Below are 27,201 nucleotides of genomic sequence, written 5' to 3' on the forward strand. Positions count from 1 at the left end.
TTTTTAGCTACTTTGAGATCATTTTATCAGTTTTTTTCCTTCCTTTCACAATGTATAAGTTAAAACAATGTTAAATATCCTTATTTGCTCTATAAAATTTGGATTTTCATTTATTATCTTGTTTGTATATTAACTTCACTACATCATAGTTTGGTCTTGCTATGTTTTCTCTTGGTAGAGATGTTTATTTTATGACTTTCAGTAAAAATTTTAGTTTCTTTTGTTGGCGTTTTGTTTGTCTTGGGGTGTTGTTTGTTTGTTTGTTTTGTTTGTTTCTAGATTCCTTTCCTGGTGGAGTACACTCATGGCTCCTGTTTCCATTTCAGAGTTGAGTTGGTGTATCTGTCTAACATCTAGTAATCTACCCAAAGTTATTCCTATTCAGTTTCTTCAAGTAGGTTCTTTTATTTTTCCCTCATGTGCTAACAGTGTTATCTGTGTTTTTCTATTCATGAACTCCATGGTGTGTTTGTGTCCTCAGAGTGCTTGAGGCTGCCGGGGCATATGGAGAGGAGGCCATTTCCATGAACCTCTAGTTCATGGAGGAGTTCCTTGGAGCCAGTTGAGAGTGTGAGAATATGGTTTGAAGGTTGAAAGGGATGCTGTGCATTCCTTCTGCTAGGAAGGGCCTGTTGATCTTCTTTTGTCAGCCATCATGAGATTCAGATCACTGTGGTTTTCAGTCTCTAATTCAAAAGGAGAAACGTGATGTGCCTTAGGACTGTTTAGATTCATCCTGAACTCAGGTGTCTATCAGAAGCTGTACAGCGGCTCATCCATGTGAAGTGTGAACGTTTGGAGCTCCCATGTGGGACTGTAACCTTTTGTGATAAGGTTCTGGGAGAGATGTGCATAGACCGTGGACAGTATCAGGCACATCAGCTGCTTTGCCTTGTACATGTGCTTTTGTACAGTTTTGGGCATCTCTCAGTTGTCAGCCTGGCCCAATAGTGTAAACCTTTAATAAGGTTAGGATTTGATGGGTTTGTATATTTTATATACTATAATAAGCTTTTAAATCCCCCCATTCTATTTTTACTTTAACAGGTAATAGAAATGAATATAAGCTATATCCTGAGCTTTCTAGCTATCATGAGAAAACTGGTAAGTAAAAAGCTATTACTTAAAAATTACATATAACCACTCTACAATAACATAATTTCCAGTTAATTTGATGGGTTATAAAAATCTCTGGGAAGATGTTCATAACTATGAGATTTTTTAAGTGAGTTTAATTATGAATATTCTTTAGTGACAGAGGGCATGCTTTTGGTCTCTGATAAGCCTTGAGAGGCCAGTAGAGACTGTAGGACCAGGCATTACCATCAACAGCCCATGATTTTCTAGTAAAAGTATTTCTCCACTTGTCTTACTTAAATATTCCTTAGAAATTTATCTTGAAAGAATTAAGCACTTTTTTTTAAGTGTTGAACACACGCTGAGGCCAAAGAATAAACAGCTATTAATTTAATGTTCTAAATTTGCCACTAAAGTCATTAAATTATATGCTACTGAATTTATAAACTATTGAGGAATTAGCCATCTTGCATAAATATAAATAATATTGTCAAGAAAACGGATAATTAAAGTTGTAAATATTATCATGTAGATAAAAATATTTTAAATGTCTTTCCTGGTGAACCTGAGCTTTTGGCTTTTCCTGGCTCAGCTGGGTCCTGCTGTTCTTGGTTTTCATGTTTCCTGCTGTGATCCATAGCTCTGGTCCCATTGTAAAACAGTGTACACAACATATAACATTTGTGGAGGCCAAAAGACAACTTGTAGGCATCAGTTCCTCCTCCTGTCATGTGGATCCCAGGATCTGGCTCAGGTCCTTTGTCTTCCGAAGGGAGAGAATTCTAAGGTTCATATTGTGAACATTGAGAGGCCATACAGTGTGGGTTCTGAAACTCTGCAGGGAGCCAAAATTTACACCCTAATTGATCAGTTTCTATCTTACCAACTCATACTTCAACTTCTTTCCTAAACTATTTATAATTTGATTATATTTTCTTGTTTTAGGCAGTTTGAGTCAGCCAATAGAAGTGACAGCATTATACTCTTTTGAAGGGCAACAGCCCGGGGACTTGAATTTTCAAGCAGGAGACAGAATCATAGTTATATCAAAGACCGACTCAAATTTTGATTGGTGGGAAGGAAAACTTCGAGGTCAAACTGGAATTTTCCCAGCCAACTATGTAACTATGAATTAAAGTTCATACGATTTTGTTATTTGATAATTACACAAAAACATTTCTACACAGACAGGATTCACTATTTACATCAGATTGTTTAAACACACCCTTGCTCTGCAAATGTTTTTATCCAGTTGTAAAATATTTTCTCTGCATATAAATAAATGGTTAAATCAGCATGTGGCTAAGCACTTTGTGTTAACTTAATCAGATAAGCTGTTCTGCAGTTGCCATCGACAGTTTTTACAGACGTGATTCTTTGGTGTTCATCAGACACCCCTGCTGACCCTTGACTCTGACTGCTTTCTACCTGTTTTGGTAGAAACAAGTACATGCCGGGGGAAGAGTACTGCTCACTTTTGTATGTACGTGGCTCAACTTCTGAGCATCTGGGTGCAGTTTGTTCTTTTCACTTAACAAGGTTTGGGTGATTAAATGAGCCCAGGACAGGAAGAATAGAGGCTCGCACAGAGGACAGGGACTGAGTGTTCAGCAGGGAGCTCTGGGTCCCGCCTTTCCCACCTGCTGTGCCCTGCTATCTATCCTCCCTCGAACCACAGAAGCTAAAGTTTGTCTTCCCCCAGGAGCTGTCATAGAAACTAGAGCCTCTTTTTCTCAAAGCAAATCTTCATGCCTAGAAATAGCAGCCTTCCCCCATTCCTCCACCTTTCCATCTTGGAACTAACCATGAAGAAATTCTCTGTACTTTGTCTGACAAATCCTAAGAGCCAGGCACAGGCAGGGAATATCAGGTAGTGTCCAGTTGCCAGTTGCAGTTCTGCATAGCTGTCCATTCATCATGGAACTTAAGTATAAATCAGTCTGGAGGCTCCCATAAAAGACGTCCCATAAAATAATGACCAAGTAGATTTCTTTTACTTCTCCCCTGTTAACTCGTCATTTGGGAACGGGTGTCATCATGACGTTATAGAACTGGCTGAAAGTGGGCTACCTCCTTTGCTCCTCTGAAGTGAGCAAGATCAAATCATCTTACATAGCACAGTGAGTCCCTGCTCTGTACAAGAGTGTGCATGTTTTGGTTAATTTGTAAACCTCAGACCAGCCTGCATGACTGATCTTGAGCAATCTACCCAATCCCTATGCCTCAGTTCCCCCACTGCTGATGAGTGCATAAAATGCTTAGAACAGTGCTGAGCACATTAAGAAGTTATTAAACATTAGCAACTAGTGTTACATTTCCTTACGTGACAAAGAACCCTGCCTTTCCTAGTGACCACCGTAAGTAAGACACAGAGAAGGCGAGCTGCCTTATTTTGCATTTCCTGTGTTAGGTGCTGAGATAGCTCTGTCGCTGGCACAGGCAGCACAGTGTTCAGGATGACTTCCCTTGCTAATTCTGCCACACCCGTCCTCCTAGAGTTCATTCTCTGACACCTTCTTTTCAGATACCTGCCTAACCCGGCAAGGTGCAGAGTGTTAGAGCAATGTTTCCCGTGCTGCGCCCTGTCTTGGAATCTCAATCCCACAGGCCTTGTGTTGTCTGGAGGAAGTGTCTCAGAGCTACAGGGGTGTTTGTACTCTAACAGGTCAAGTGAAGATAGGGACAGGTAAGCATGTGGGTTGGTCCACGGGTACTTTCAGAGCATATGTTTTGTTGGGGAAAGAAAACTGAATGATGTTTACCTAACAAAGAGGGAGAACGATAAAAACTAAATCAAAAGAGACTGCACTAGGTTTAGACACCGATAAATACAATAAAGAATATTATTGCTAGCACAAGGAAGTAGGATACTGCTCTATCAAAGATGGCCAGGGAGACTCTCCATGGAGTATGTGACATAAATATACCCTGAGTAAGCACTGCTTAGGGAAGCACGGATTTTTTGTACACTGCGGTGGTTGTACTGGGTGATCTTGGGCCTCTGTGCCAGAGGTTTTCCACGAAGATCTCTGGTCTGGCTAGGTTCGCTGATCCAGGAGAAAGGAAAAGAACTTGGGCAGATGTTGTTCTGCCTCCGTTCAGGCCGGGTTTAGCCAGCAGGAGACTGACTAGCCTGCGAGGGGTGCAGGAGGGCTTCTGGCGGTGATTTTGGGAGAGCAGATCTCTTCCTCAAGCAGCAGTGTGTTAACAGCTCTTATGACAGAAGCTCTTAGATGACAGATTGATTCTTGCACACCTTTAATTCTGAACACGACCCTTAAAAACAGTTTTGTGGATAAGTCACTGTCTGACAGCAGGTACTTCCTATTGGTTTGGCCTGAGAGTTTGGGAAGACCTCATCTACATTTTCAGGTACATGATCCTGTCTCTACGACTGATCTGTCTTGAGCCTATGTCAGGTCATATCCTCACCTGTGGAGGAGGGGCTTGGGGCATTGCTCTATGTAACTTGACCTGGCTCAAACCTCTGGGTTTGTGGGGGCTGCAGCTAGTGAGACCCTGATCTGGGAGGTTGGATATGCACCTGCCATTCCTACTAGGGTTTCCAGGGATTCAACCCGTCTCGACCAGGAATCAGGGTACCTTTCACAACTCGCTGCCCCATGGGTTGACATGTCTAATTCTTAAAAATCACTAAGGCATAGATTTTAAGTATTTTCACCCCTAAAATGGGAATGTGAAGTTAGCTATACTCTAAGTAGATTTAATTACTCCACAGTGTTGACATAGTACAAAACATTTTCTCATCCATGATAAAGACATACATTTTACCTTTCAATTAAAATAGATGTTTAGAAAGAATCACCATGTAGAATCCAATGGATCTATGAAAAGATTTTATAAGTAGAAGAAACAATGACTATTGAACCAAAGATGTCATGAAGGCAGAAGGCCAGCGTGTGACACCTAGGATTACAGCGAGCCACGGAGGAGGTTTTCATTCTGTGTGTCTGCAGAGACTGGCCTTGCAGAACCATAGATAGGCACCAAGAAGCAAACACTATGAACCTGACCCAGTTAGAGGTCTTAGAGGTTCGTACTGTTAATATAACAGTTTCCAGATAAAGAAAGGCTATCAATATGTTGGCCGTGAGCATGAGCAGATGAAATAGGGAAAATAAACTGTGGAGAAATAGGATAGGCTTGGTAAAGACAGACAAAGGGCAAAAGATGTGGTCATCCTTTATCACCATGTTAATTTTAGGGATCCCACCAGACACATCCAAGTGGGTTTGTAGTAACATGGAAAGATATGAAGTCAATATTAAAATAATGGAAACATTTGCTGGGTTGTTTGTGGTTAAAAATGGGAGAGGGTCTGCTTTGAGGGAGCAGAGCTACACCTGTGCACAGTTCCAGTCAGAAACAGAACTAGAAGAAGAAATTCCTTATGTGGGGAAAAAAGATGTCTGTGTAGGCTCAAGAGTTCTGAACTCACATGGAAATGAGCAGGGCCTTCACGTGGGTGCTACAGCAGTTCCCCGAGTCACCACGGGCATCACAAGTAGAGCCCCAGTGGGCGAGTGCCAGCGTTGGCACTGGGGGAAGCTCTGAGGCAGGTACAGAGTCTGGGGCCAACTTTCATGCTTATACTCATGGGAAGGAATGCATAAATTTTCAGGGTAAATCCTGCTGGCAAACTCGGTAAGTAGAACTATGCAACTCTGAAAGCCTTTGCTGTAATCTCACAAAAGCTTGTTTGATTTTTATGCTTAGTATTTGAAATGCGTGAACAAACTCTAATTGGTCTAAAACTTCAGGAACTGTGCAGACGATTCGTCTTAGTGCCAAAGGTATTCGTCACCCAACTGTATGCAACAATAAATTTTAAAATAGCTTATATTACATTTGAAAACTGTTGACTTTATATTAGACAGTCTGGAAATAAAACTGTTTCTTCCGAGGATTAGCTGATGAATTCAGTCCAGACAGACTTTCCGAAGCTCGAATCAGTAGCTCTGGGAGCTGCCTTAGGACCCTGGTTATTAAATGAGCTCAGAGAGGTTGGTACAGTCTTTGGCTTGGTAATAACCACACCAAAGTGTATCCATTAAGTTTGGGGATTCATGAATAACTTGCAAAAATATTTTATATTACTGAAAATAACAACTGAGTATAAAATCACGTGTCATTTAATTACACTTTTAAAGTACATGTTTGTAGGGAGCCTCTCCTGTGTAGTGTATGGAAGCATCGCCTGTCAATAAAAAGATGTTTGGCCAATGAACTGAGGCGGGAAATAGGAGGTGGGAGTTCCAGTAGAGAGAGTAGAGAGTTCCTGAGATTCACCCTGAACTCTGAGGAGACCAACACACAAAACTGAGCAGAGATAACCAGGCACGTGGCACTCACAGAATAGAATAGATGGGTTAATTAAGTTATGAGCTAGCTGGGGAACAAGCCGAAGCTTATGGCCTAGACATTTACTCATATATAATTACATCTCAGAGTCCTTATTTCAGCAACTGGGCTGTGGGTGGAAAAACCTGCAGTTACATATGTTAAAAAGAAAACCGTACATTCAAACTGATAGCAGGGCTGATTCTGCCAGTCTGTCCAAGAGACGTCATTTGTTAATAAGAAAGTTCTTTAAACATAGAGGTATGTTTGATAAGTCCTAGTGAACAAGCCTAGACCTATGTTACTGCTGTGACCCGGGAAGGGGGATGGATGAAGGCAGAGTCACTGTCCTGGGAGCATCAACCTCACTGGCTACATAGAGAGCCAAGGGTGGTGGGCAGTGTGGTACCCATTGCTTTGCTACTGAGGGCAAAGACCAGACCACCAGAGAATGGCAACAGCATCTAACTGAATGTAGTTCTGTCAACCCACAGGCTATGGCTCTACCACACTGAGGAGGTGCATAGGTCCTTCCTTAGATCTGCAGGCCCTGAGTTGCTGCTGTTTAGAGGGGCCCTGCTCTGCAGAAATAGTGATACCTCAGCCTCTAAGGTGCTGCTGCTTCTCCCGGAAGGCCCATGTGGAAGCAGAGGCCACGATCAGGACCCAGGGCTGAGCTCCCAGGTCACCGGGGCATCACCCATTACATGTTCTACAGGCATTCCTGCCATGGAGGCCAATCTAAATAGCCGATTTTCTGTGCAGAACATAAACATGTGCTGGTGGCCTCACGTAAAAGTGTCAGGATGACTATCACTGGAACGAAGCCTGGACTACAAGATTAGAATTCTGGAGGCTTTGGGTTCCTCAGGGAAAGGTCCTGGCTTCGGACCCTAAAGCCTCGTAGTCTGGGAGTTATCTTGTTAATTTCCACTTCAGAAGAGGTTATATTGTTAGCTGTAATGCTCAAAAGGACGCACAGAAAATAGAATTGTTTGCGAGTGAAATAAGAAGATAAACGGTAAGTTGAAGATCCTGGTACAATGACTCTGGAAATCAATCTGGAGATGCCTCAGAAAATTGGAAATAGATCTACCCGAAGATCCAGCTATACCACTCTTGGGAATATACCCAAAAGATGTCCCACCAGGCCACAGGGTCACATGTCCCCACTATGTTCATAGTGGCCTTATTTGTGATTGTCAGAAGCTGGAAACAACCCAGAGGTCCCACGACAGAAGAATGGATACAGACAATGTGGAACACTACTCAGCTATTAAGAACGAGGACAGCCTAGGTTCTGCAGGCAAATGGATGGAAGTAGAAAGTATCATCCACCCTGAGTGACTCAGACCCAAAAGGACATGCATGGTGTGTACTCACTAGTAAGTGGGTATTAGCTAAAAAGAGTGCAGAATACCCAAGTACAGACCACAGAACTCGAAAAGGTTAACAAGCCGAAGGGCCCAAGTAAGGACGCCTCAATCCCACTTGGGAGGGAGAAGAATGCAATCCTGGAAGGGGCAGCGGGGAGGGAACTGGGTGGGGAAGGAGACAGGGTCAGGGAGAGGGAAACATGATCAGATATTGGGTGGGGGAAAAGGACTGAAGCCCTGAGGGCCAGCAGAAAGAATGGAAACAGGCAACCTTGAGATGGGGGTGGGGGGTGGGCTCCAGAATGTACCAGAGACCTGGGACACCGGTGAGAGACTCTCAGGACTCAAAGAGAGGGACCCTAGATGAAAGGCCCTACAGTGGGGAGAGGGAGCTTGTAGAGCCCACCTCCAGCAGAAAGACAGGGCATCAAGTGAAAGAGAGAGTTGCCATCCCACAATGTATTCCTATCTGAAAGAATTGTGAAACAAAAGTGGAGAAGAGCCTGAAGAAAAGAAGGTTCAGCAACAGGCCCAAAGTGGGATCCAGCTCAAGGGGAGGCCTGACACTATTACCAAGGCTATGGGGTGTTCATAAAAAGGGACCTACCATGGTCTCCAAAAGACCCAACAAGCAACTGCAAGAGATGCAGATATTTACACCCGACCAGTCCCCTGTGGTTGAATTAGGGAAAAACTGGAAGAAGCTGAGGAGGAGGGCGACCCTGTAGGAGGACCAGCAGTCTCAACTAACCTGGACCCCCAAGGTCTCTCAGACATTGGACCACCAACCAGGCAGCTGATATGAGGCCCCCGTCTACAGCAGAGGACTGCCAGGTCTGGGTTCAGTCAGAGAAGATGCACCTAACCCTCAAGCCTGGAGGCCCCAGGGAGTGGAGAGGTCTGATGAGGTGGGGGTTGGGGGTGGGGACATCCTCGTGGAGACGGGGGAAGGAGGTATGGGATGTGGAACAGTCAGAGGTTGGACTGGGAGGGGGATAAAATCTGGAGTGCAAAAAAAGGTTGAATAAAATTTTTTTTAAAGATATTTAAAGACAGAATGAGAAAATAGGCAATGAAAATAGCCTTTTATAACACGAAAGAGACCCCCCACTAGTGCACATTGACACCTAAATAGTAGAATGAATGGGAGCTCCTCCTAAGAGAGGGTTGATGTTGGTTTAGTATAAAAAGAATCAGGCAAATAAAACACTATTAGCCCACTGGACTATCACAATCGTGAGCATTGTACATAAAATTCACCTAGTGTTCAGAACTGGAAATGTTTAACTGGAAATGGGTTAAACACACAGATTTAAGAGTTTCTCCTTCAGATGCCAAGAGCAGGAGTAGTCTTCTTCCAGAGGGTGGCCCATAATTGGCTAAACAATACCAAGTGTCCATTCCTGAAATTATATACATGCAAGCAAAACTGAATGGATTCACTGGGTTGTATTTATATATTTATATACACCTATATAAGAAAGAAGAGGCCAGGAATTTGAGAAGAAGTTGTGATGAGGGCTGGAATGTGAGGAGTTGGAGGAAGGAAATTATCTAATTACATTTTCATTTTAAAAAAAGAATCTCCCTCATATATATAATTGTAAGAAAAAAATAGATTCTTAGTATTGTTCTATTGGTGTGAAGAGAGAACATGACCAAGACGGCTCTTATGAAAGAAAGCATTTAATTGTGGGCTTGCTTACAGATTCAGAGGCTCAGACCATTATTATCATAGCAGACAGCATAGTGGCAGGCAGGCAGGCATGGTGCTGGAGAAGTAGGCGAGAGCTTTACATCCTGAGTGCAGGCAGGCAGAAAGAGAAAGACTGGGCCTGGAGTGGGCTTTTGAAACCTCAAAGCATAGTGACACTCTGCCTCCTACAAGGCCATGTCACCTCCAACAAGGTCGCCCCTCCTAATTTTTCTTGAGCTGTTCCACTAACCAGGGATCCAGCATTCAAACATATGACCCTATGGGGACCATTCTAATTCAAACTATCACAGACTCCTTATGCCACCCTAGTTTCTTATCAGAGTCAATTTTGTCAACAAGTTGACATTGATAAACAGTTGAAAATTACCTACCATCCTATCAGAGTGACTGACCAGTAATACCCTAGAAAGTTTCCAACCAGTACTCTTAGGGTACTCAATAGTACCTTCCTTCCCAAGACTTCTGACTTCTGCTTGTCTAAGATTTCTGACCGTTACCTTCCAAAGGTACCTGACCAGTGCTCTCCCAATAATACCAAGCTATCCATAATACTCTCCAAGGTAATCAAGTATATCATCCCTAGTTTCCCAGCCAGTACCCTCCACAGGATTTCCACTCACACCCTTTAAGGTTCTCCACTGGTACCCTCTCATGGTACCCAGCTAGCATCAGCCAAAGGAAGCCAACCTGATGAGTTGCCCTTCGCACCTTAAGGTCTCTGTCTCATGGGATACCAGAGTGATCTTTGACTGGCGGGGCCACTGCCACTGTGGTATTTGGCCCTTTCACATATTTTTATATTATATTTACATTAGTCTATAAAAATATTCCAAATACCCCAGTCTGTCTTCAGTGTAAACTGAGACTCACAGCTCAACAGAGGGCAGAAAGGGGAAAAGAGAGAAGGAGACTGTAAGGGGGTATGTATGGCTGGTCTTGAGGGGGTCTTTGTAATCTTTACACTTGTATGCTTTGGTGTTGAACGTTTCTCCCTGGATAGCCTCCCATACTTTAATATACACTGTAAACAAGAAGAAACCCATCTCCAGTGGCCTTTCACTCTGGGTAGCCAAACCCATCGTGTGCACACACTACTCCATGATCAGAATTTCTGCCAGCCTTGATCCCAGATTTTATCTGCATTCTAGTTTGGACATGAAATGCCCCACCCTCAAAGGCTTTTGCACCTGAATACTTTGTCCCCATAATTTTCTATTTGGGAAAATTATGGACTTCTGAGGAGGTGGAGAATAGGCCTCTTCCCGCCTTTACTGCCTGTTGCCATGTCTTTCCCTCCATGATGAACTCAGTGCAGATGGACTGTGGGCCGAACAAATCCTTTCCCCCAAAGTTGCTTTCATCAGAGTATCTTATAACAGCAAAGAAACTAGGACAATCTGGTTTACTGTATAAAAATCTGATATTTATTTTTATTCAGATAATTCCTGACCTAGATCAATGTCTAATACACTGACCTTTGGTGTGAGTACCGATTACAGAGTAAACTGGCATGGTTTTACTAAGCTGCACACATCATATTAAGAAAGATGTGATTAAATAATTCATTTGAAACCAACAACAAAACAATTTAAATTTTACAGAACTGTCTTATAATTTTAAATGGTGAGGAGTTTTTGATATGTAAAAAAATTAAATATTGTTTTATTTAAACCATAAAGTATGGCCCTGCATTTCCGTATTTTCTAGGTACTTTCCATGTAGCCATTCCCACACTGAATCCTCACCGCTGACCCGGGATAAGACAGCTGTGCAGATATCAGCAGTGAGGAAGCATGGCTGTGATACTACAACGCTGGGCAGGGATAGAGCAAGCCTGTAACCTGGGTCCAACCCACAAGGAGCTCCACTCGGCCCAAGATGGTTCTTACCCACTATTCACTAAGAGCTTTATAACCCATCTCTGATCTCGAATTAAGTTATACATTGTTACACATAACGTTTGTTTCAAGCTGAATAGCATTAATGGACCTGCACACTAAGGAGTCAAAGGTCAGTTATGGAGCTTGGCCAGAATGCAGCATTTCCCTGTGGCTGTTGCCCCCAGTTTCTTTGTTTGGCTTTCCTTGGTGATGGGCCATACATAACCTGTAAGATTAAATAAACCCTTCTCTCCCCAAGTTCTTTTTAGTCATCTTTAGTCATCTGTGATAAACAGCAACAGAAAAGCAAACAAACATAAGTAGGAATATTTTTTGTTGTTTATTTTTGTTGTTATTGTTGTTGTTTGGTTGGGTTTTAGTCTGGTTTATTGTGGGGTTTTTTGTTTTTTGTTTATTATTATTATTACTATTATTATACTTACTTTGCATCCCCATTGCTGTCCCTCCTCCGTTCTCCCTTCCCACAGTCTCTATCCCATAGTCCCTCCCCTTCTCCTCTGAGAGATGAGAATCCCCCTACTCTGGCACATCATCAAGTCTCTGCAGGGCTAGGAGCTTCTTCTCACACTGAGGCCAGACAAGACTTCTGGGTTAAGGGAACAGATTCCACAAACAGCCAACAGCTTTAGAGACAGCTCCTACTGCATGAAGAGCAAGCTACATTATGTGAGGAGGGGGCCTTAGGTCCAGTCCATGTATGCTCTTTGGTTGATGGTTCAGTCTCTGAGAGTTCCCACGGGTCCAGGTTAGTTGACTCTGCTGGTCTTCCTGTGCAGTTCCTATCCCCTTTGGGACACTCAATCCCCCTCTCCCCGCCCCAACTCCTCCATAAGAGTCCTCAACCTCCATCCCATGTTTGGCTGTAGGTCTCTGTTGTATCTGTCTGAGTCAGCTGCTAAATGGAGCCTCTCAGAGGACAGGAATGCCAAGCTCCTGTCTGCAGTATCATTAATAGTGTCAGGTCTGGTGCTTGCCCATGGAATGGGTCTCTAGTTGGCCCAGTTATTGCTTAGCCATATCTCCTCAGTTTCTGCTCCTTCCCTGATTCCTGAATTCCTGTAGGCAAGATGAATTTGGGGTCAAAAGTTTTGTGGGCCGGTTGGTGTCCTTTTCACTCCACTTGGGCTCTTGGTGCGCACACCCGTGCTTCCCTTGTAGAGAACATGAAATTGAGTTGTGTGCCGACTTCGATCCCTGCAGCTATAGTCTGTCTTTGAAAGCTGTTTCAGTGCTACGGGCCCTTGTAAAACAGGGTAAGGTTCATCCTGGGCATGGAGTTCAGTTACTCTCGCCATCACAGCTAATGATGCCACACATATGGGACCAGTTCAGAGGCTCTTGGCGTGGCCGCTCCTCTTCTGAGCCCAGGGTTCGGTGATAAAGCTCCCCTAGGGAGATTCCTTTGTCTGGGAATTTCATCTGAGCATTTCATCTTCGTGTCCAAGGAAACCACGTCAGCTGCCTCTTCCCGCTGCTCCTTTAGGGTCCGACACTTCTCCAAAGAAAGATTGCCCTTCCGGCCCAGTGATTCCAGCTCAGCCCTGAGAACACTCAAGCGCTCCTTGTGGGAGTGACAGGACCCCAACAGCTTCTTGTAGTTTCAGTGGGCACCACAAGCCTGAAGGTAACGCTTTAGCCTAACCACAGCTGTGTGATCCTCTCCACAGCAACCAGAGCCAGCCTTCTGGCCTGTGGGTTCTGGACTGGCATCTGATGAGGGAAGGGGGACGTTATGCCTTGCCGTTCTTGGAGCGGCTCTGTCTCTCCTCTTTGGTGTTCTGTCCTGCCTGGGAGTCACTCACTTGCCTCTGTGTGCCACTTCACCATTACTGCTGCCCAGGCTGCCTGTCTTCGTGCCTCGAGCGGCTGCTTGCACCTGCGTGTCATCCTCGCTGCTTGTGCTCTGCCTTCTCCCACTCTCAGTCTGGGTCCTGTCCTTGCTCTTTCTCTTCGTTAAGTGCTCTTCCTCCTCCCCTCCTCCTCCCCCTCCTTCTCCCCTCCTCCTCCCCCTCCTCCTCCCCCTCCTCCTCCTCTCCCTCCTCCCCCTCCTCCCCCTCCTGTCCCCACTACTGGCTGCCTCTCCTCTTCTTGCTGTCTCCCAAACCTTCCGTTAGCCTCCCAGCCCTGATTTTTCTGCTCACACTCTTTCTCTTCCAGGCTGCGCACCCCCCTCCCTTTGTTGCTTCTCCATCTGGGCTCTCTGTGCTTTCTTCTCTTTGTGGTATTTACTTTCCTCCTGGCGTTTAGTGCCTGTGGTTCTCTCCACCTTTGCTCTGCTCTGTGCAGCCTCTTCCTCACTGCTTCCCCTCTCTTCCTTAGCCCGCTTCCTATCTGCCTTGTATGGTGCTTGCTTGTTCTTGGACCCAACTTTCTTGGCCCCAGCTTTCTTTCGAGCCCCACCATTCTGTTATTTTTTTCACATCACCATCTTCCTCAGTGCCCTCGCCTTCTAGACCTCACCTGAGCTGCTAGAGCCTTCTGCTTCCTCCTCACTGCTCTCCTCCAATCCCATCTCGGCAACCAGGTCTTTAGCTGTTCATCTGCGCTCTCAACTACGTCCTTAAAGGCTCTCCTTGGCGGTGCCTTCTTGGTTGTGCTGTCCTCTGTTGGGCATCCTGAGCAGTCTGGACTGGATGGTGTAAAGCTGGATGCTGAATTGAAGCAGAACCTTTTCCTCTCTGGGTCACTTCAGGGAGCAGGAGACCTCCTCGCTTTGATAAAGTCTAGCTTTCCGTCCCTGGAACCAGCATCCGCCTGCAACTTCAGCAGCTCTTCCTCTGCCAGCTGCTTCAATGCCTGCTTCTCCTCCAGTTCAAGATGACCCTGACCCACGTGAGTCAAAAATGCCTGTGGCACAATGGAGTGTGTAAACCTGCTGAGGTCAGGGCAAGCTCCAAAGAAGCTGTATATGAATTCTGGCATCTCGTTTCCTGGCGCCATGCTGTCAGTAAACGTATTTTTAGAATGTAAAGATAGTTATTAGCAGCAAGGCGCTACTGCTCTGCTTTATCCATTATGTTTCCAAAGTATCAGAGATCTCTCCTCAGTGCCTCTAGACATGTTATAATCACAATAAAGAGCCTGAAAAAAAAAAAAAAAAACAGTGCCAGGAGGTCGTACCCAAGAGACTTGGTCACTGAGAACACACTACAGTATGGCTCTCAATATGGTAGCCCTGCAGAAATATGCACATCTTTTTTCAAAAAAACCTATCAAATGTCTTTTACTCAACAGATGTAACTATGTGTATCAAAAAATTAGTCCTTTGAAATCACCACTGACTGACCAACCTAACCAAGGTCTTCTAGGTAGTATGTTTGTAAGGTTGATATGGAATTTTGATTTTCAATAGTACTTGAGGGGACTCAGTAATGTATACACTTACAAATATTTAGTTGATCGAGACTGATATCATATTTAAACATATAGCCACAAATTATTTGACACTAGGAACAGAAAGATTAAAATCCCTGTACTTTTGCCTAACTATAGAGCAATGCACTAAAATGCATGTAATAGAAGTGAAATGAATATCTCAATATATTTTTCTAAATATTTATTATATAAGGTAAAACTTTGGTTTTACCAAAAAAAGCATAACCAAAAAGCATAACTTTGGTTATATGTCCTATTTATAGTTGCTCTGAGCCTGGAGGGAGGAGTGAGAAAGACTGAAGGAGTGGCTAGGGGTCTTGAGCACCAGTGTTTCTATCATGGCTCTGTGGAATCTGACACCAGGCACAAAGCATGGGGGAGGGGTGTGCTTCAGCACAGCTCCCAAAATAGCAGAGAAGGAGACACACAGGACGCACTGGAACAAAAAGATACAGAGAAGCAGATCTCACTAACAGGGTCCGTGCACACTCTCCAGAAAATCAATTTTTATAGCTACCTACCCAGACACCAAGAAAGGAAGACCCCACTAAATCAGCAGACATCTCAATGACTGACCATTAGAAAATGCGTCTCAAGCCTCCTGCTACTCCGTACACGAGGTCTTCAGCTACTCGGTGAAAATGGAGAAGGCCTGAGAGTGTGCAAACAGCTAGAGGCCCTGGTGTGACCCGGTGGGGAAAAAGCCCAAAGGCACCACATTAGGTCTCTGATGTAGCAAATGCCTAGGTTCTGTAGTGGAGGACAAAACTCAATAAAGTGATGCATGGGGAAATCCCCATAGTAGGTGTTCAGTAAACGCTCCTTCCTTCTAGGGCAATGGTGCTACTGTGTCAAACAAGGCCATATTCTTTTCCCTTGCCGTGCCATTACAATTACAGCCAAACGTGGGTCCCCTTCGGCTCAGGGCTCTGGTTCCTTTGCTAACCTCAGATGCGTTGTCCGCTAGACCAGCACCCTCCAGCTCATAAACCTTTTTCTGGAAATAGCCTGCTGCTGCTCTCCCTCCCTGTGGTGGACTCGCTGTCTGGAACGGAGATGAGACATCAGTTACACTATAGTTGTTATGAGTTGACACTCTCGAGCCTTTACTAGTCTAGGTATGCATTATCGTTCCGTAAGCTCTTGCTGTTTTAGGGTTCTGTGTGAGCTTTTTTTAAAACTGCATTTAGAATCATGTAACATGGCATTTATCTTCTTGGGCCCTACTTTTCCATCCATAGTGAAGACATTTTAATTACATTTCATTATTATACCCAGATTTCAAGAGCTCCCCTTTTTGACTGGATCTTCATCCCTCAGCACTAAAATGTTAGCCTCATTAAACGCTGTTATTTTTCTCTTTATTTCCAGTTCTTTTCAACAACTCTTCCACTCGTCATTTTCTCACTTTTGGCTACTTACAATTCTTCATATTGAGTCCTATGTGGTTTCTGTCATTTGTGACGAGACTAGCTCACCTCACTTACGCCCTGCAGGAGGGGCGGCATCCGCCATTTTGCAGATTAGTCTCCTTATTTCTGATTGCCCAATATTCTAGTTCGTCGTCTTCTCTTCCCCATCCATCTCTGCCCACTTGAATCGCTTACATCTGTTGGCTTTTGTGAATGTAGATATGCAAATACCTCCTTAAGATCTAGAATTATAGGATCCTGTGGTAGTGTTAGCTTAATTGGCGGGGATGTTGGATTTCCAGTTTTATGCAGCAGCTGTACCATTGAAATTTCCACCTGTGGTGAGGATGGCTGTAATTTTCCTACATTTTTATACTTGTTTTCTATCTCCTTGAAACTGGCCATTCTAATGCTTTTGAAATGGTGTCGCCTCTTGGTCCTGACCAGTGTTTCTCAAAATAAAATAAATAATAAATAAAAATAAAAAAGCAAAAGCAATCAACCAAACAAAACCTTCAACACTGACTCTAAGGGAAATGTTGATACATTAGAGAGATGCTTCAAAATCTTATCAGCAACTCATTAGAAGGTCACATGCAGGTGCCATTTGTTAGCAAACAATAAACTTAGTATTATTTCAATAATATTTGACATGTGGACTGCACTCAAGAATATAAAAACAAAATATCTCCCTAGACCACGTATATTCTTTTTTTTTTTCTTTTTTCTTTTTTTCGGAGCTGGGGACCGAACCCAGGGCCTTGCACTTGCTAGGCAAGCGCTCTACCACTGAGCTAAATCCCCAACCCCACGTATAAACATTCTTAAAAAATAAAGTTTATGCAATTTTTTTAATTTTGACAATGAAAACAAAAATTTTCCCTGACACTTATTACAGCAAATGAAACTTGTACCCTTTTAAAAACAATTTTAGCATAAATCACATTTTTAATATCTTAATTACTAAAGAAAAGGACAGATAAGCCATACCTACTTGTCTAACCAGGAAATGAAGTATTATATATTATTTGTTGTCTACTTTTAGTATATACATGTCTGTAATATATTCAATGGCTGAATTGGAAATGTATAACTGTATAGAAAACCTGCTTATCCTTCAAGTCTTTTTTTTTTTACTATAATGTGATTGATCCCACTGGGTTGCCATCCTGTTTCCTTTTAAACAGCAGATGTTTTCATGTTTTAAAAGGTTTCCCTCTCCAAGTACTAAATCACTTCAGGTTGTACCTCTGTCCCCTCCCACCCTTTGTATATGGGCCACTGTCATCTGCCTGTCTGTCCTTACGTCTTCCTCAAAGCACTGTTTGCCACAGGAAATCTCTGACAGACACGTTAAGTCAAAACTGTATATACTTTCTTATACAAATATTGCCAAATTGTTTCGTTACCAATTTGAGCAAAGTTCAACACCGGTAGGAGCAAATATTCTCCACATGGCATGTATCCAAAAGATCACAGAGTCAGATTCCTTTTGGAATTAGAGTCATCCTCTGCACCTCCAGGCACTAGGTATCTCAGATTTCAGCGCTCTCAGATATTCCAGTCCCTGTTGGGAGACAGAAGAGGCCTTTATGCAGAGCTGTGCACACCTTCCAACAATTTAATCTCTGTTTTCTTTACTGTTCTCAGGATGCTGTAAGCAGTTCCTACGCATTTAGGGAAGAAGTATAACAGGAAAATATCTGTCCACTCCATACAGGTGCATTTCTATGTAAACACTGTGGATCTTTAATGGATACGGAGCCATGGATAGGGAAGACGCTGTGAGGGTCTGGGTCTGGAGGACTGAGAATGCTCACCTATTGGCTCACAGAGCTGTTTGTCAGGAGGAAGCAAGTACAAAGGCCTCCCCTTCAAACCCCCAGGAACTTTCAGACTTTTCTAATTAAAATTGCTAGGTGAACTTAGTAAAATGGTGTTGTTCAATGCTTTAGTCTATATGATTTTGTGTAATGTAAGCAGGTCTCTTGATGGTTATTACTACACAGGGATAGATGATGGTGGGAGATTCCCAACCCTGCGTCTTGGGTCTGTTCCAAAACTCAGCTTGTGGTCACATGATCACATTTGATCAAGAAAAAAAAGTTCCTGTTTTGTACGTTTTTGGGTTTATATATACTTATTGATCTCAATTTTACCAGCTTTAAACATTCCCCTTTCAATTTGTCCTTTTCCTTGCCTTTATAACCCTCAATCATTATGCAAACTTAAATACTTTCTCAGACAACTCGGACAGCTGCTCCTTTCTACTGGTGACTTAAACATCATTCTTTGTCTCTGCGTTTTTGTGGGTACACATTATTTCTCCTGAGTCATTAAAGAATCTACTGAAAACACAGGTCACTTCCCCCTTGGTACTAAGTAGACAATCTTTAAAAGTAAGAGCCCAGAGCAGAAGTATTCATTTTTTTCCTAATGAGACACAGAGACTTACCCTGAGGCTTAGTCAGTTGGAACAAAGTCTCCGACTTTGGAAACCCAGGTAGAGCTCAGCTGTGAGCTCTGACCTCAAGACAAAGCTGCCATTGAATTCTTTCCAGGGCTGTTTTCTGAAGATTCTTTCAAAGCTCCTTAGCCTGGCAGGAGGCAGGACACAGTCGCTGAAGAATGGCACCTTTAGGGCTCCTCTGTGGGCAACAAGACATCTGCCTCAGTTAAATAAGCAGGCAGGAACAAGCACGGGCTGTTTGCGACTTCATTCTGCAAGACAACCACTCTCGCCCTGTTACATTTGCTATCAGTAAGCCCGAGTGCAGCTTCCTTTCTTAGAAAGGAAACCTTTCAGGAGTGGGAGCTCACTGGCAGCTGATAGACTCAGTGGGCCAGCCGCCCTCTTTAGAGGATGGTGAGTAAGCATCTTACGGCCATAGTCCATCCTCTCAAATTGGATTATGTGAGCTTTATGTCATAAAACGTGACAAAACAGATAATAATATTTTCATGTATTTATGATTGAGACACATTTCTTTTTTAACTTAATTTTTATTTGTGTGTGTGTGTGTGTGTGTGTGTGTGTGTGTGTGTGTTATCAATATCTATAGTTCCAGGAAACTGAGGCAAGAGGACCTGGAGATTGATACCTGGGGCACACCTCCATTTGAAACTTCCAGCAAGCTAATGGCGAGAATACAGATTCTTTAAAGGTTCCCTCCCTGTTTCAGAGATTCCATCAAGACAGCCCTTCTGCTACTTTCCTCATCACAGGAATGTATGCTTTGGTCAGACCTAAATGCCTAGGCAAAGGGGGTGTCTTGTGTCCTCGGCTATGCTGCTGGGAGCTTATGTCTCCGTGAGGTGTACTCCAGCTGGCCCCTGAGCTCTCGGGCCAGCGGCTTTGTTTGTTCAGTATGGAGCTGACAAGATTTAGCTTGTCAGAGAGCACAACTCCAAATGACGACCTTAGCATTTTGGAGAACTTTATTTACATGACATTAAGCTACAAATGACCTTAAATTCTAAATAGACGTAACGTGTGCAGTTTGTGTAAGAGACTTGTTTTTAGAGAAAATAAATGATGTGACAAGTTTAATTGTGTATGTGTGTGTGTTACAGATCAGGCTAGTGAACACTTCACTCAACATTTAAGAATCCTTAATTAAAACCTTTCAGTGTATGATGCTCACATAACAGAATCTAGCAAAGGATCTACAAAATCTAAACATGGTTTTAAGAGAGTGGTGCTGTAGAGATTTGCAGGCCTGACCTTCCGGGTGGTCATGCCTGTAGGCAAGTTCCTTGTCCCTGTTTTCTCAAAGAACTTGAGAACAGAAATTTGGGAGCAGCCTGGGCTGTGTGGCGTTGGCTGAAGTCTGCTTAGCGTGAAGTGTAGATAAAGTCAAGGTCATGGCGCCTAACAGTAGCAACTCTCATCCCTGGTACTGGGATTTCTACAGCTTTCAGGTGCTGGCCAGTGTGTTCTCTTGTCTGTTCTTGGAACCTTCTCCCTCCCCAGTTCAGACCATGTAGAAAGGCTTGGACCTTCTCCCCAGACTGGGGCTGGGGGAATAGGGAGGTCTGGCTTAGCTCAGTGGTGGAGTCCAGAGTGCAGAGGGAGACTTAGATGGCACAGCTCTGTAGGCAAAGGCTTCCTCCGTCGAGCCTCCATCAAAGGCAGGTCTTGATGAGAGAGAGACAGTCCTGGTTCCAAACTGTTTACTGATTGTTCATCATGGAAAATTGAGTGCATACCACCTACTCAGGCTTGACCAGAAATTAAATATCTTTTGCAGGAAGAAATGTCCTGGAGGGGAAGCTTATTGGCCAAACCCTCAGGGCCTCTAGATACCTCATTAGCACGGAGAACTCTGTTCTGGTAAATATGACCACAGGTCAAGTTTCTATGTCGAGAGTGAGGTCACATGAAAGGGACCGTGTCGGAAGCAGGTAAAGCTTCTACCATCTTCTCAGAAGTTCCATCTCAGAGGTTCTAGGGTTTCCCACCCACTCAGCCTTACCAAGTTTCCTGGGACGGTCCCCTGCCCCGCAGTCATGGTTCTCCCACTCACTTAGTTGATGAGTGGAGCATTATAGGGTAGGCAACATGGGGCATGAGGATGAAGTAGCCAGTCAGAAGATTGTGACGCATCCCTCTGTCTCAAGTCGAGTCCTCGGTGTACAATGCTGGGCTGCATTTTTATAGGCTGCGGGAAGTCCCTCAATGTTGTATGAACATAAAGTCACCTTCCACTTCTGTCAATCATACGCCTACCAGTGGCCGTGAACTAGACAGGCTGTTGGGAAGGGAAAGAGATGCCTTAAGTGAGACTTTGGACTTTTCACTTTGACTTGGAGGACTTTGTTTCTTTTTTGTTGTGGTGGTTTGTGTAGTTTGTTTGTTTGTTTGTTTTATATCCGGAAGTAGAGTCACCATCTTAAACTTTTAAAAATAAATAGTAATCCAAACGTCGGGGATCATTTAACTGTCACAATACTGCGATCATTATCACAATAATGATCATTATTATTTGACGATCTGGGAAAGGAACTAGGGCCTCATACGTGCTAAGTAAACCCTAAAGATTGGGCCAAAGCAGTTCCGTCTAAGTTCCTTAAGGCACCAGAACCCCAGGTTTTCTGCAGTGGTGGAAGAAAATCTAGCTTCTCCTTGCTTCAAACATATTTTTTGTTATTTTATGCCACTTTACGGCATTTCTATGTTATTTTTCACACTAGAAAAGTGTAAGATCATGTTTTATTATTGTTTGTTATTTTATTTGTGGACATAAAATCTATCCACAGGGGCCCACAGACCGCGCTAGTCCTGTTTCCTTAACAGTCTCCTGGCGCCCTCTCGTGGCAGAATCTCAAGATGCTTCTTAGGCAAACGCACCCAGACGAAAGGTAGAAAATTAATGAATTAGCCATCCATGCTTTATACCTCTGAGGTTATTGAGCCAGGAGCTTACAATATGATTTGGGGTAATTACAGTACAGATGTAATATATGGATGGCTGTGGTCTTTTTCCTCTCTTGGATACATTTTCAGTCTCTTACTATGATAAAACGTTCTCTTATCTCTTTAATGGTCTCTAAAATCATTAGTTGTGACTTGATATTAATAGATAAGAATGTCATATTTAGTCCTTTCTGTGGGCATATTTGGATCTGAAAAAAGCCCAGAAGGTCACAGAAGCTACCCTCACATTTAGTGCAGAACATTGTGTGGTGAATGGACTCCCGTTCTGTCACTATTTAAAATATCTTATTAATTCTTTCATACATTGTACTTTGACTTTATTCTATGTGCATCTGTGATAGCTAATTTTATGTCAACTTGACACAAGCTAAAGTCGTGCCTCCATAAAATTGAGCTGTAGGCAAGCCTGCGGGGAATTTTCCTAGTGATTGATAGAGGGTTTCTCCTGCATGATGCACTCAGAATTGGATGATACTGGATTTTATGTCTTGTTAGCATCAAAAAACTGCTCAAGGAGACCTAGGTAGGCATGTTGCAATTACATTTCCAACTTGCTACATTTGTGCTAGTCCATAACAAAATGTTACAATTGGGAAATATTCTATTGTTTGGTCTCTGAACTGCAAATTAACTTTTCATTCTGAGATATCGAGGTGCCGCTCTTTAGGGGTTTTTCTGGTAAGGAGACCATTAGGAAACTTCTCTTGGGATCTGTACCTTATGATGGTGTCATCAGCTGGGAGGCAGTATTAGGGCTGTTGTGTGACTCTTATGTCACAAAACATGGAACTTATTCACTAACATGTGTCTAAAGCTTCCTGAGATCTTGCTGGAGTTCACCAAACTAAATTTTGTGCCTGCTGTACCGTCCATAAAGGATCTTGGTCTCAAGAGCAGCTCCTCTTATTCCAATGAGTCATCACATGTACCTGAAGGCGAACCCCTCTCCAACAGGAACCCATGAACTTGATCCTCGACTATAGGAGTCTCAGACAATATGTTCACCTGGCTTTTTCTCATGAATGTAGCTTCAGTCTTTAATGGTTGCCTGTCTCCAAACCAAGAACTGTGGTTGCCATACGATTCTGAAACGTTAAATACCCAACTATGTAACTGAGCCTCCCTTGGGAGGGAGTACAGCAAACGTAGATTTAAAGCATTGGCTTAGAAGTTTAGCTTTATGATGTGTAGCTCTTTTCAACTGTTTACTGTGGTGGTCAACATTATCAGCCACATTTATTGGGACAGAATGTTAAATATTTTTAAAACCTACTTGTTTTAAATGTGTAAAAATTTTGTAATTCCTTTTGCACATGCTGGTAAGATGAGGATTTCCAAGGCAGCAAAGAAAACACAGTCAATTCCAAAATCTTTCTATGCATACAGCATAGAAAAATCAGTTTGATGTCCTAGCACAAGTCAAAACTGGACTTGCTTTCTTTGGTGCCCACAGAGTCTGACTAGTAAATCCCATTGGAGAAACTGAAGGATGTTCTCCAGTTCCCCAGTCCTATCTGTTAAAGGTTTTTGGAGAGCCAAAATACCAAAGACAACAGCAGATTTATATACCACAGGGATTTTATTTTATCAGAATACTCGCATATATACCAAAAATATAGGTAGGGGTGTGTGTGTGAGAGGAGGAGGAGGAGGAGGAGGAGGAGGAGGAGGAGGAGGAGGAGGAGGAGGAGGAGGAGGAGAAAATTGTGCAGTTAGTACTTTTACATTTTTTTATTGATCATTCCATTCGTTTACATCTCAAGTAATATCCCACTTCCTGGTTACCCCTCCACCCACCCACCCATCCCACGTCTGCCCTCCCCTCTCCCCTTTGCCTGTATGAGAGTACTCCCCCACCCACCCACACTCTCCTGCCCCACCTCTCCAGCTTCCCCCTACTCTAGGGCATCAAACCTCCCCGGGACCAAGGGCCTCTCCTGTTCCTGTCAGGCAAGGCCATCCTCTGCTACATATGTATCTGGAGCCATGGATCCCTCCATGTACACTCGTTGGTTGGAGGTCTAGACTCTGGGAGAACTGGGTGGTCAGGCTAGACTATGTTTTTCCAATAGGGTTGCAATCCCCCCTGTTCTTGTAGTCCTTCCGCCAGCTCCCCTACCAGGTTTGCTGAGCTCAGTCTGATGGTTGGTTCCAAGCATCAGCATTTGCATTGGTCAGTTGCTGACCAGACCTCCTCAGGAACCTTTGCACTAGGTTCCTGTCAGCCAGCGCCTCTTGACCACGGTAACAGGGTTGGGTTTGGTGTCTGCAGACATGATATATCCTCAGGTGTGGCCATCCCTGGTTGGCCCTTCCTTACATCTCTGTTCCATTTTTGTCCTTTATTCTTCCTTTGGACAGGAACATTTCTGGGTTAAAAAAAAAAAACTTTATGGGTGGGTGGCCCCATCCCTCAACCAGGGGCCATGCCTATCTACTGGTAGTGTTCTCCACAAGTTCTATCTCCCCCTTCTCTGTGCATTACTGCTAAAGTCAATCCTGTTGGGTCCAGGGAACCTCAAGTTTCTCTGGTATCTGGGAGCTTCCAGTGGCTATCCCCAGTTCCTCGTCCCTCCTGCTACCTTTTTGTTGTTGTTGTTGTTGTTGTTGTTGTTGTTGTTGTTGTTGTTTGAGTTCCTGACCTCTGTACCTCTCTCACTTCTCCTCCAGTTCCTGATGCTGCCACCCTTACATCCTCTTCCTCCTTTCTTCCTCCCCGTCCCCTCTCCCTCCACCTCTCCCAATCATCCATTGCTTTTTCTCTCTACTGTAGATTTTTGTCTTTGGAATGGGAATTTATGACCACAGTTCTGAGCCCAAGAAGGGGTAAGAAAAATAAATGAGAAAAGGATAGCAAGGGTGTGGTGCATGCTAATCCTCCTGAGCTGAAGTAGAGAGCAGCACCAGGACAAGAAAGGTGTAAGGGCTCACAGTCATTAACAATGTGTATAGTGATTGGTTACCAGTGGATTTCCCTCCCGTCCCCACCCCCAGAAACCTCACAAAATACAAGAGTGAGTGAATATCTACCAATCAGAGTCCAGAAAGACACAAGTAAATAACTCAGGATACCAAGAACAGTGAAACTGAAGTAAAGTGGGCCAGTGCCCATATGCCTCACTGACTCCCCGGGAAGAAGATAGTCAGTGGAAACTCCAAGAAACACAGTAGCAGGAAGGGTGAAATGTTCTCTGTGAGCGATGGGGTCTGGTCAACAGACAGGAGGGCTTAGTATGGTATGAAGACGCTGTGACTTAGACTGGATCCACAGTCACCCGGGGTGCCCATCAGTGGAAGTTCCAGGCAGATGTTTCTGTTGCCTTTTAAAAATATATATGTTTTTTTCCTTTTTTTCTTTATTAACTTGAGTATTTCTTATTTACATTTCGAATGTTATTCCCTTTCCCGGTTTCCAGGCCAACATCCCCCTAACCCCTCCCCCTCCCCTTCTATCTGGGTGTTCCCCTCCCCACCCTCCCCCCATTACCGCCCTCCCCCCACAATCACGTTCACTGGGGGTTCAGTCTTGGCAGGACCAAGGGCTTCCCCTTCCACTGGTGCTCTCATTCATTGCTACCTCTGAGGTTGGAGCCCAGGGTCAGTCCATGTATAGTCTTTGGGTAGTGGCTTAGTCCCTGGAAGCTCTGGTTGCTTGGCATTTGCTGTGGGTGCAGCAGCCATGAGCAGCTGTGCTTTCTCTAGAAATCAGAATGTCTTCAGCCACGTTTTCAAGTGGTTATCACCAAGCAACAGGCTATAAACACAACAGCAGGAACCTATAGACTTGTCAGGACCCCATCCCACCTCCTGGCCTCAGTAAGAGTGCAGAATGCATAAGGTTCTGTCTTAGACACTCACTGAGTCTCCCAAGTCAGCTACATGTCAGAGGCCAAGTCCAGGGTGAAGTGATGGGAGAGACAAGTGGGGAACTGATGTGTAGGCCACAACCTTCTTCACAGCAGTGGGGAAGTTTTGCCAAAATGCTCCCATGAGAAGAACCCTGAATAAAGCCATGGCTTTGCAATCACGTGGTTTTGTCCTCTTTCTAGGGAAGCGTTTTTGAAATATTCATGTGCTCTCAGTCACAGGTGCATCTCACAGGTATACGTGTTGGAAGCTGTGAATGTTGATAGTGATGTCTGGTACTAGCAACACACAGCCACATCTTGGTAGTCCTTCGGTCCCTGGAATGAGACTTTGGTTTAAAAAGTGTAGTTCCACATCTGGCCACATGATGGCAGAATAGAGCCAAGAAGCCATCCAGATAATCAGAAGTTTATTTGATCTAATATCCTCTCCATGTATTCAAACCCCGAATTCATGGGGCTTCCTGCACTGAACCCCAAAAGATAAAGTGCAAGAATACTAATCTTACTTCACAGGAAATTCTGTATTTTATGTTCTAAATTGCAACACTCTGGACCATTGAGAGCCATCACCCCAGTGTGACTTCATAAAAAATTTCGCTTGTCGTGGCTTACTTAGTCTTATTACCTGTTCAGAGCCAGGGAAGAGGGCCAAGAATGGGAGGATCCAGGTATCTTTGGGGGTCTTCAGAGCCCTTATATTACCGGGAAAGGAAAATGACATCGTTCACTAAATCCTAGATGTTCAGGAATTCCAAAACTTAGGATGTTAAGGCTTAGAACAATGTGGCCACCAGGAGCATCTCTGGCCACCCAGCAGTCACGCGCTGTCATCAAGCAATAGTATGGCAGTTTCCTCCGTGTCTCACGTGATCGGGGTCTGCATGGATGTCCTAGAGTTAGCTCAGGGGTTCCGTGTAAATAATAATAAACAGTAAACAATAATAATACACTTTCAGGCTGCCTCTGGAATTACTTAACCTTTTACAAGTATAATATCACACATAATTTGCTATATGATTTTCAATGCAATGCAGAACTGACAGGATGGCTCAGTGAATAGAGCCTGCTATTCATCTCCAGGCTCTACAAGCCGGAAGGAGGGAACCATTTCCAAAAAGCTGTTCTTGACCACCACACATATGCTGTGGTGTGGATGCATGTATACCCACGTGTGCCGGTGCGCACAAGCACTATAAAATGTAATAGAAAAATTTAAAACTATTATTTTCTGTGTATTTCTTTATGTTAGTGCATTTATTGGTGGCATGAAGACGTCATTCCAGAGCCAACTGGGATGGCAATAATTCTGTCACTTTACCGTGGTACTCGTCACTGTCCTGGTGCATGCCCTAGAAGTAGAGCCTTGGCTCCCACAGGTCACATCTTACCAGACTCCTGTTCTTCCTTTGGATGTTTTCATCCTGTTAACAACAACCAAGCCAAACTCTGTTGACAGAGTTGCCGTCCATCGTATTAACGTTCCAGAGTGAAACTGTAGAGCTTCATTTCTGTGGCTGTGATAAAAATTGCAACATCAACACAGAAGAAAAGGGAATTATTTTATCTCACAACTCCAGGTTTAGGTCCACTCTAGCAGGGAAGTTGAGGTAGCAAGACCTTAACATTAGCGGTCGAGTCACCTCCACAGTTAAGAGCAGAAAGGAAGGAGTGCATTC

The 27,201-nt window shown here is 43.8% G+C and overlaps 1 protein-coding gene and 1 pseudogene across 3 annotated transcripts in view; one reads left to right on the top strand and one right to left on the bottom strand.

The window, feature by feature from the left end:
• Sh3yl1 (SH3 and SYLF domain containing 1) overlaps positions 1–2,372 on the top strand; it is a 43,702-nt gene extending 41,330 nt beyond the window's left edge. For all 3 annotated transcript variants that reach the window (XR_015622008.1, XM_087553732.1, NM_001108705.2), the window contains 2 exon segments: positions 1,048–1,104; positions 2,023–2,372. Coding sequence is in view for 2 of the 3 variants with exons in the window: in XM_087553732.1 (XP_087409858.1) it covers positions 1,048–1,104; positions 2,023–2,213 (248 nt within the window). In the remaining variant the exon portion in view is untranslated.
• A 10,275-nt stretch (positions 2,373–12,647) lies between these two features.
• Hirip3-ps1 (HIRA interacting protein 3, pseudogene 1) lies at positions 12,648–14,372 on the bottom strand (annotated as a pseudogene).
• Positions 14,373–27,201: the final 12,829 nt, after the last annotated feature.

Source organism: Rattus norvegicus, chromosome 6, assembly GCF_021556685.1.
Source record: "Rattus norvegicus strain SHRSP/BbbUtx chromosome 6, alternate assembly SHRSP_T2T, whole genome shotgun sequence".
Classification (NCBI taxonomy): Eukaryota; Metazoa; Chordata; class Mammalia; order Rodentia; family Muridae; genus Rattus; species Rattus norvegicus.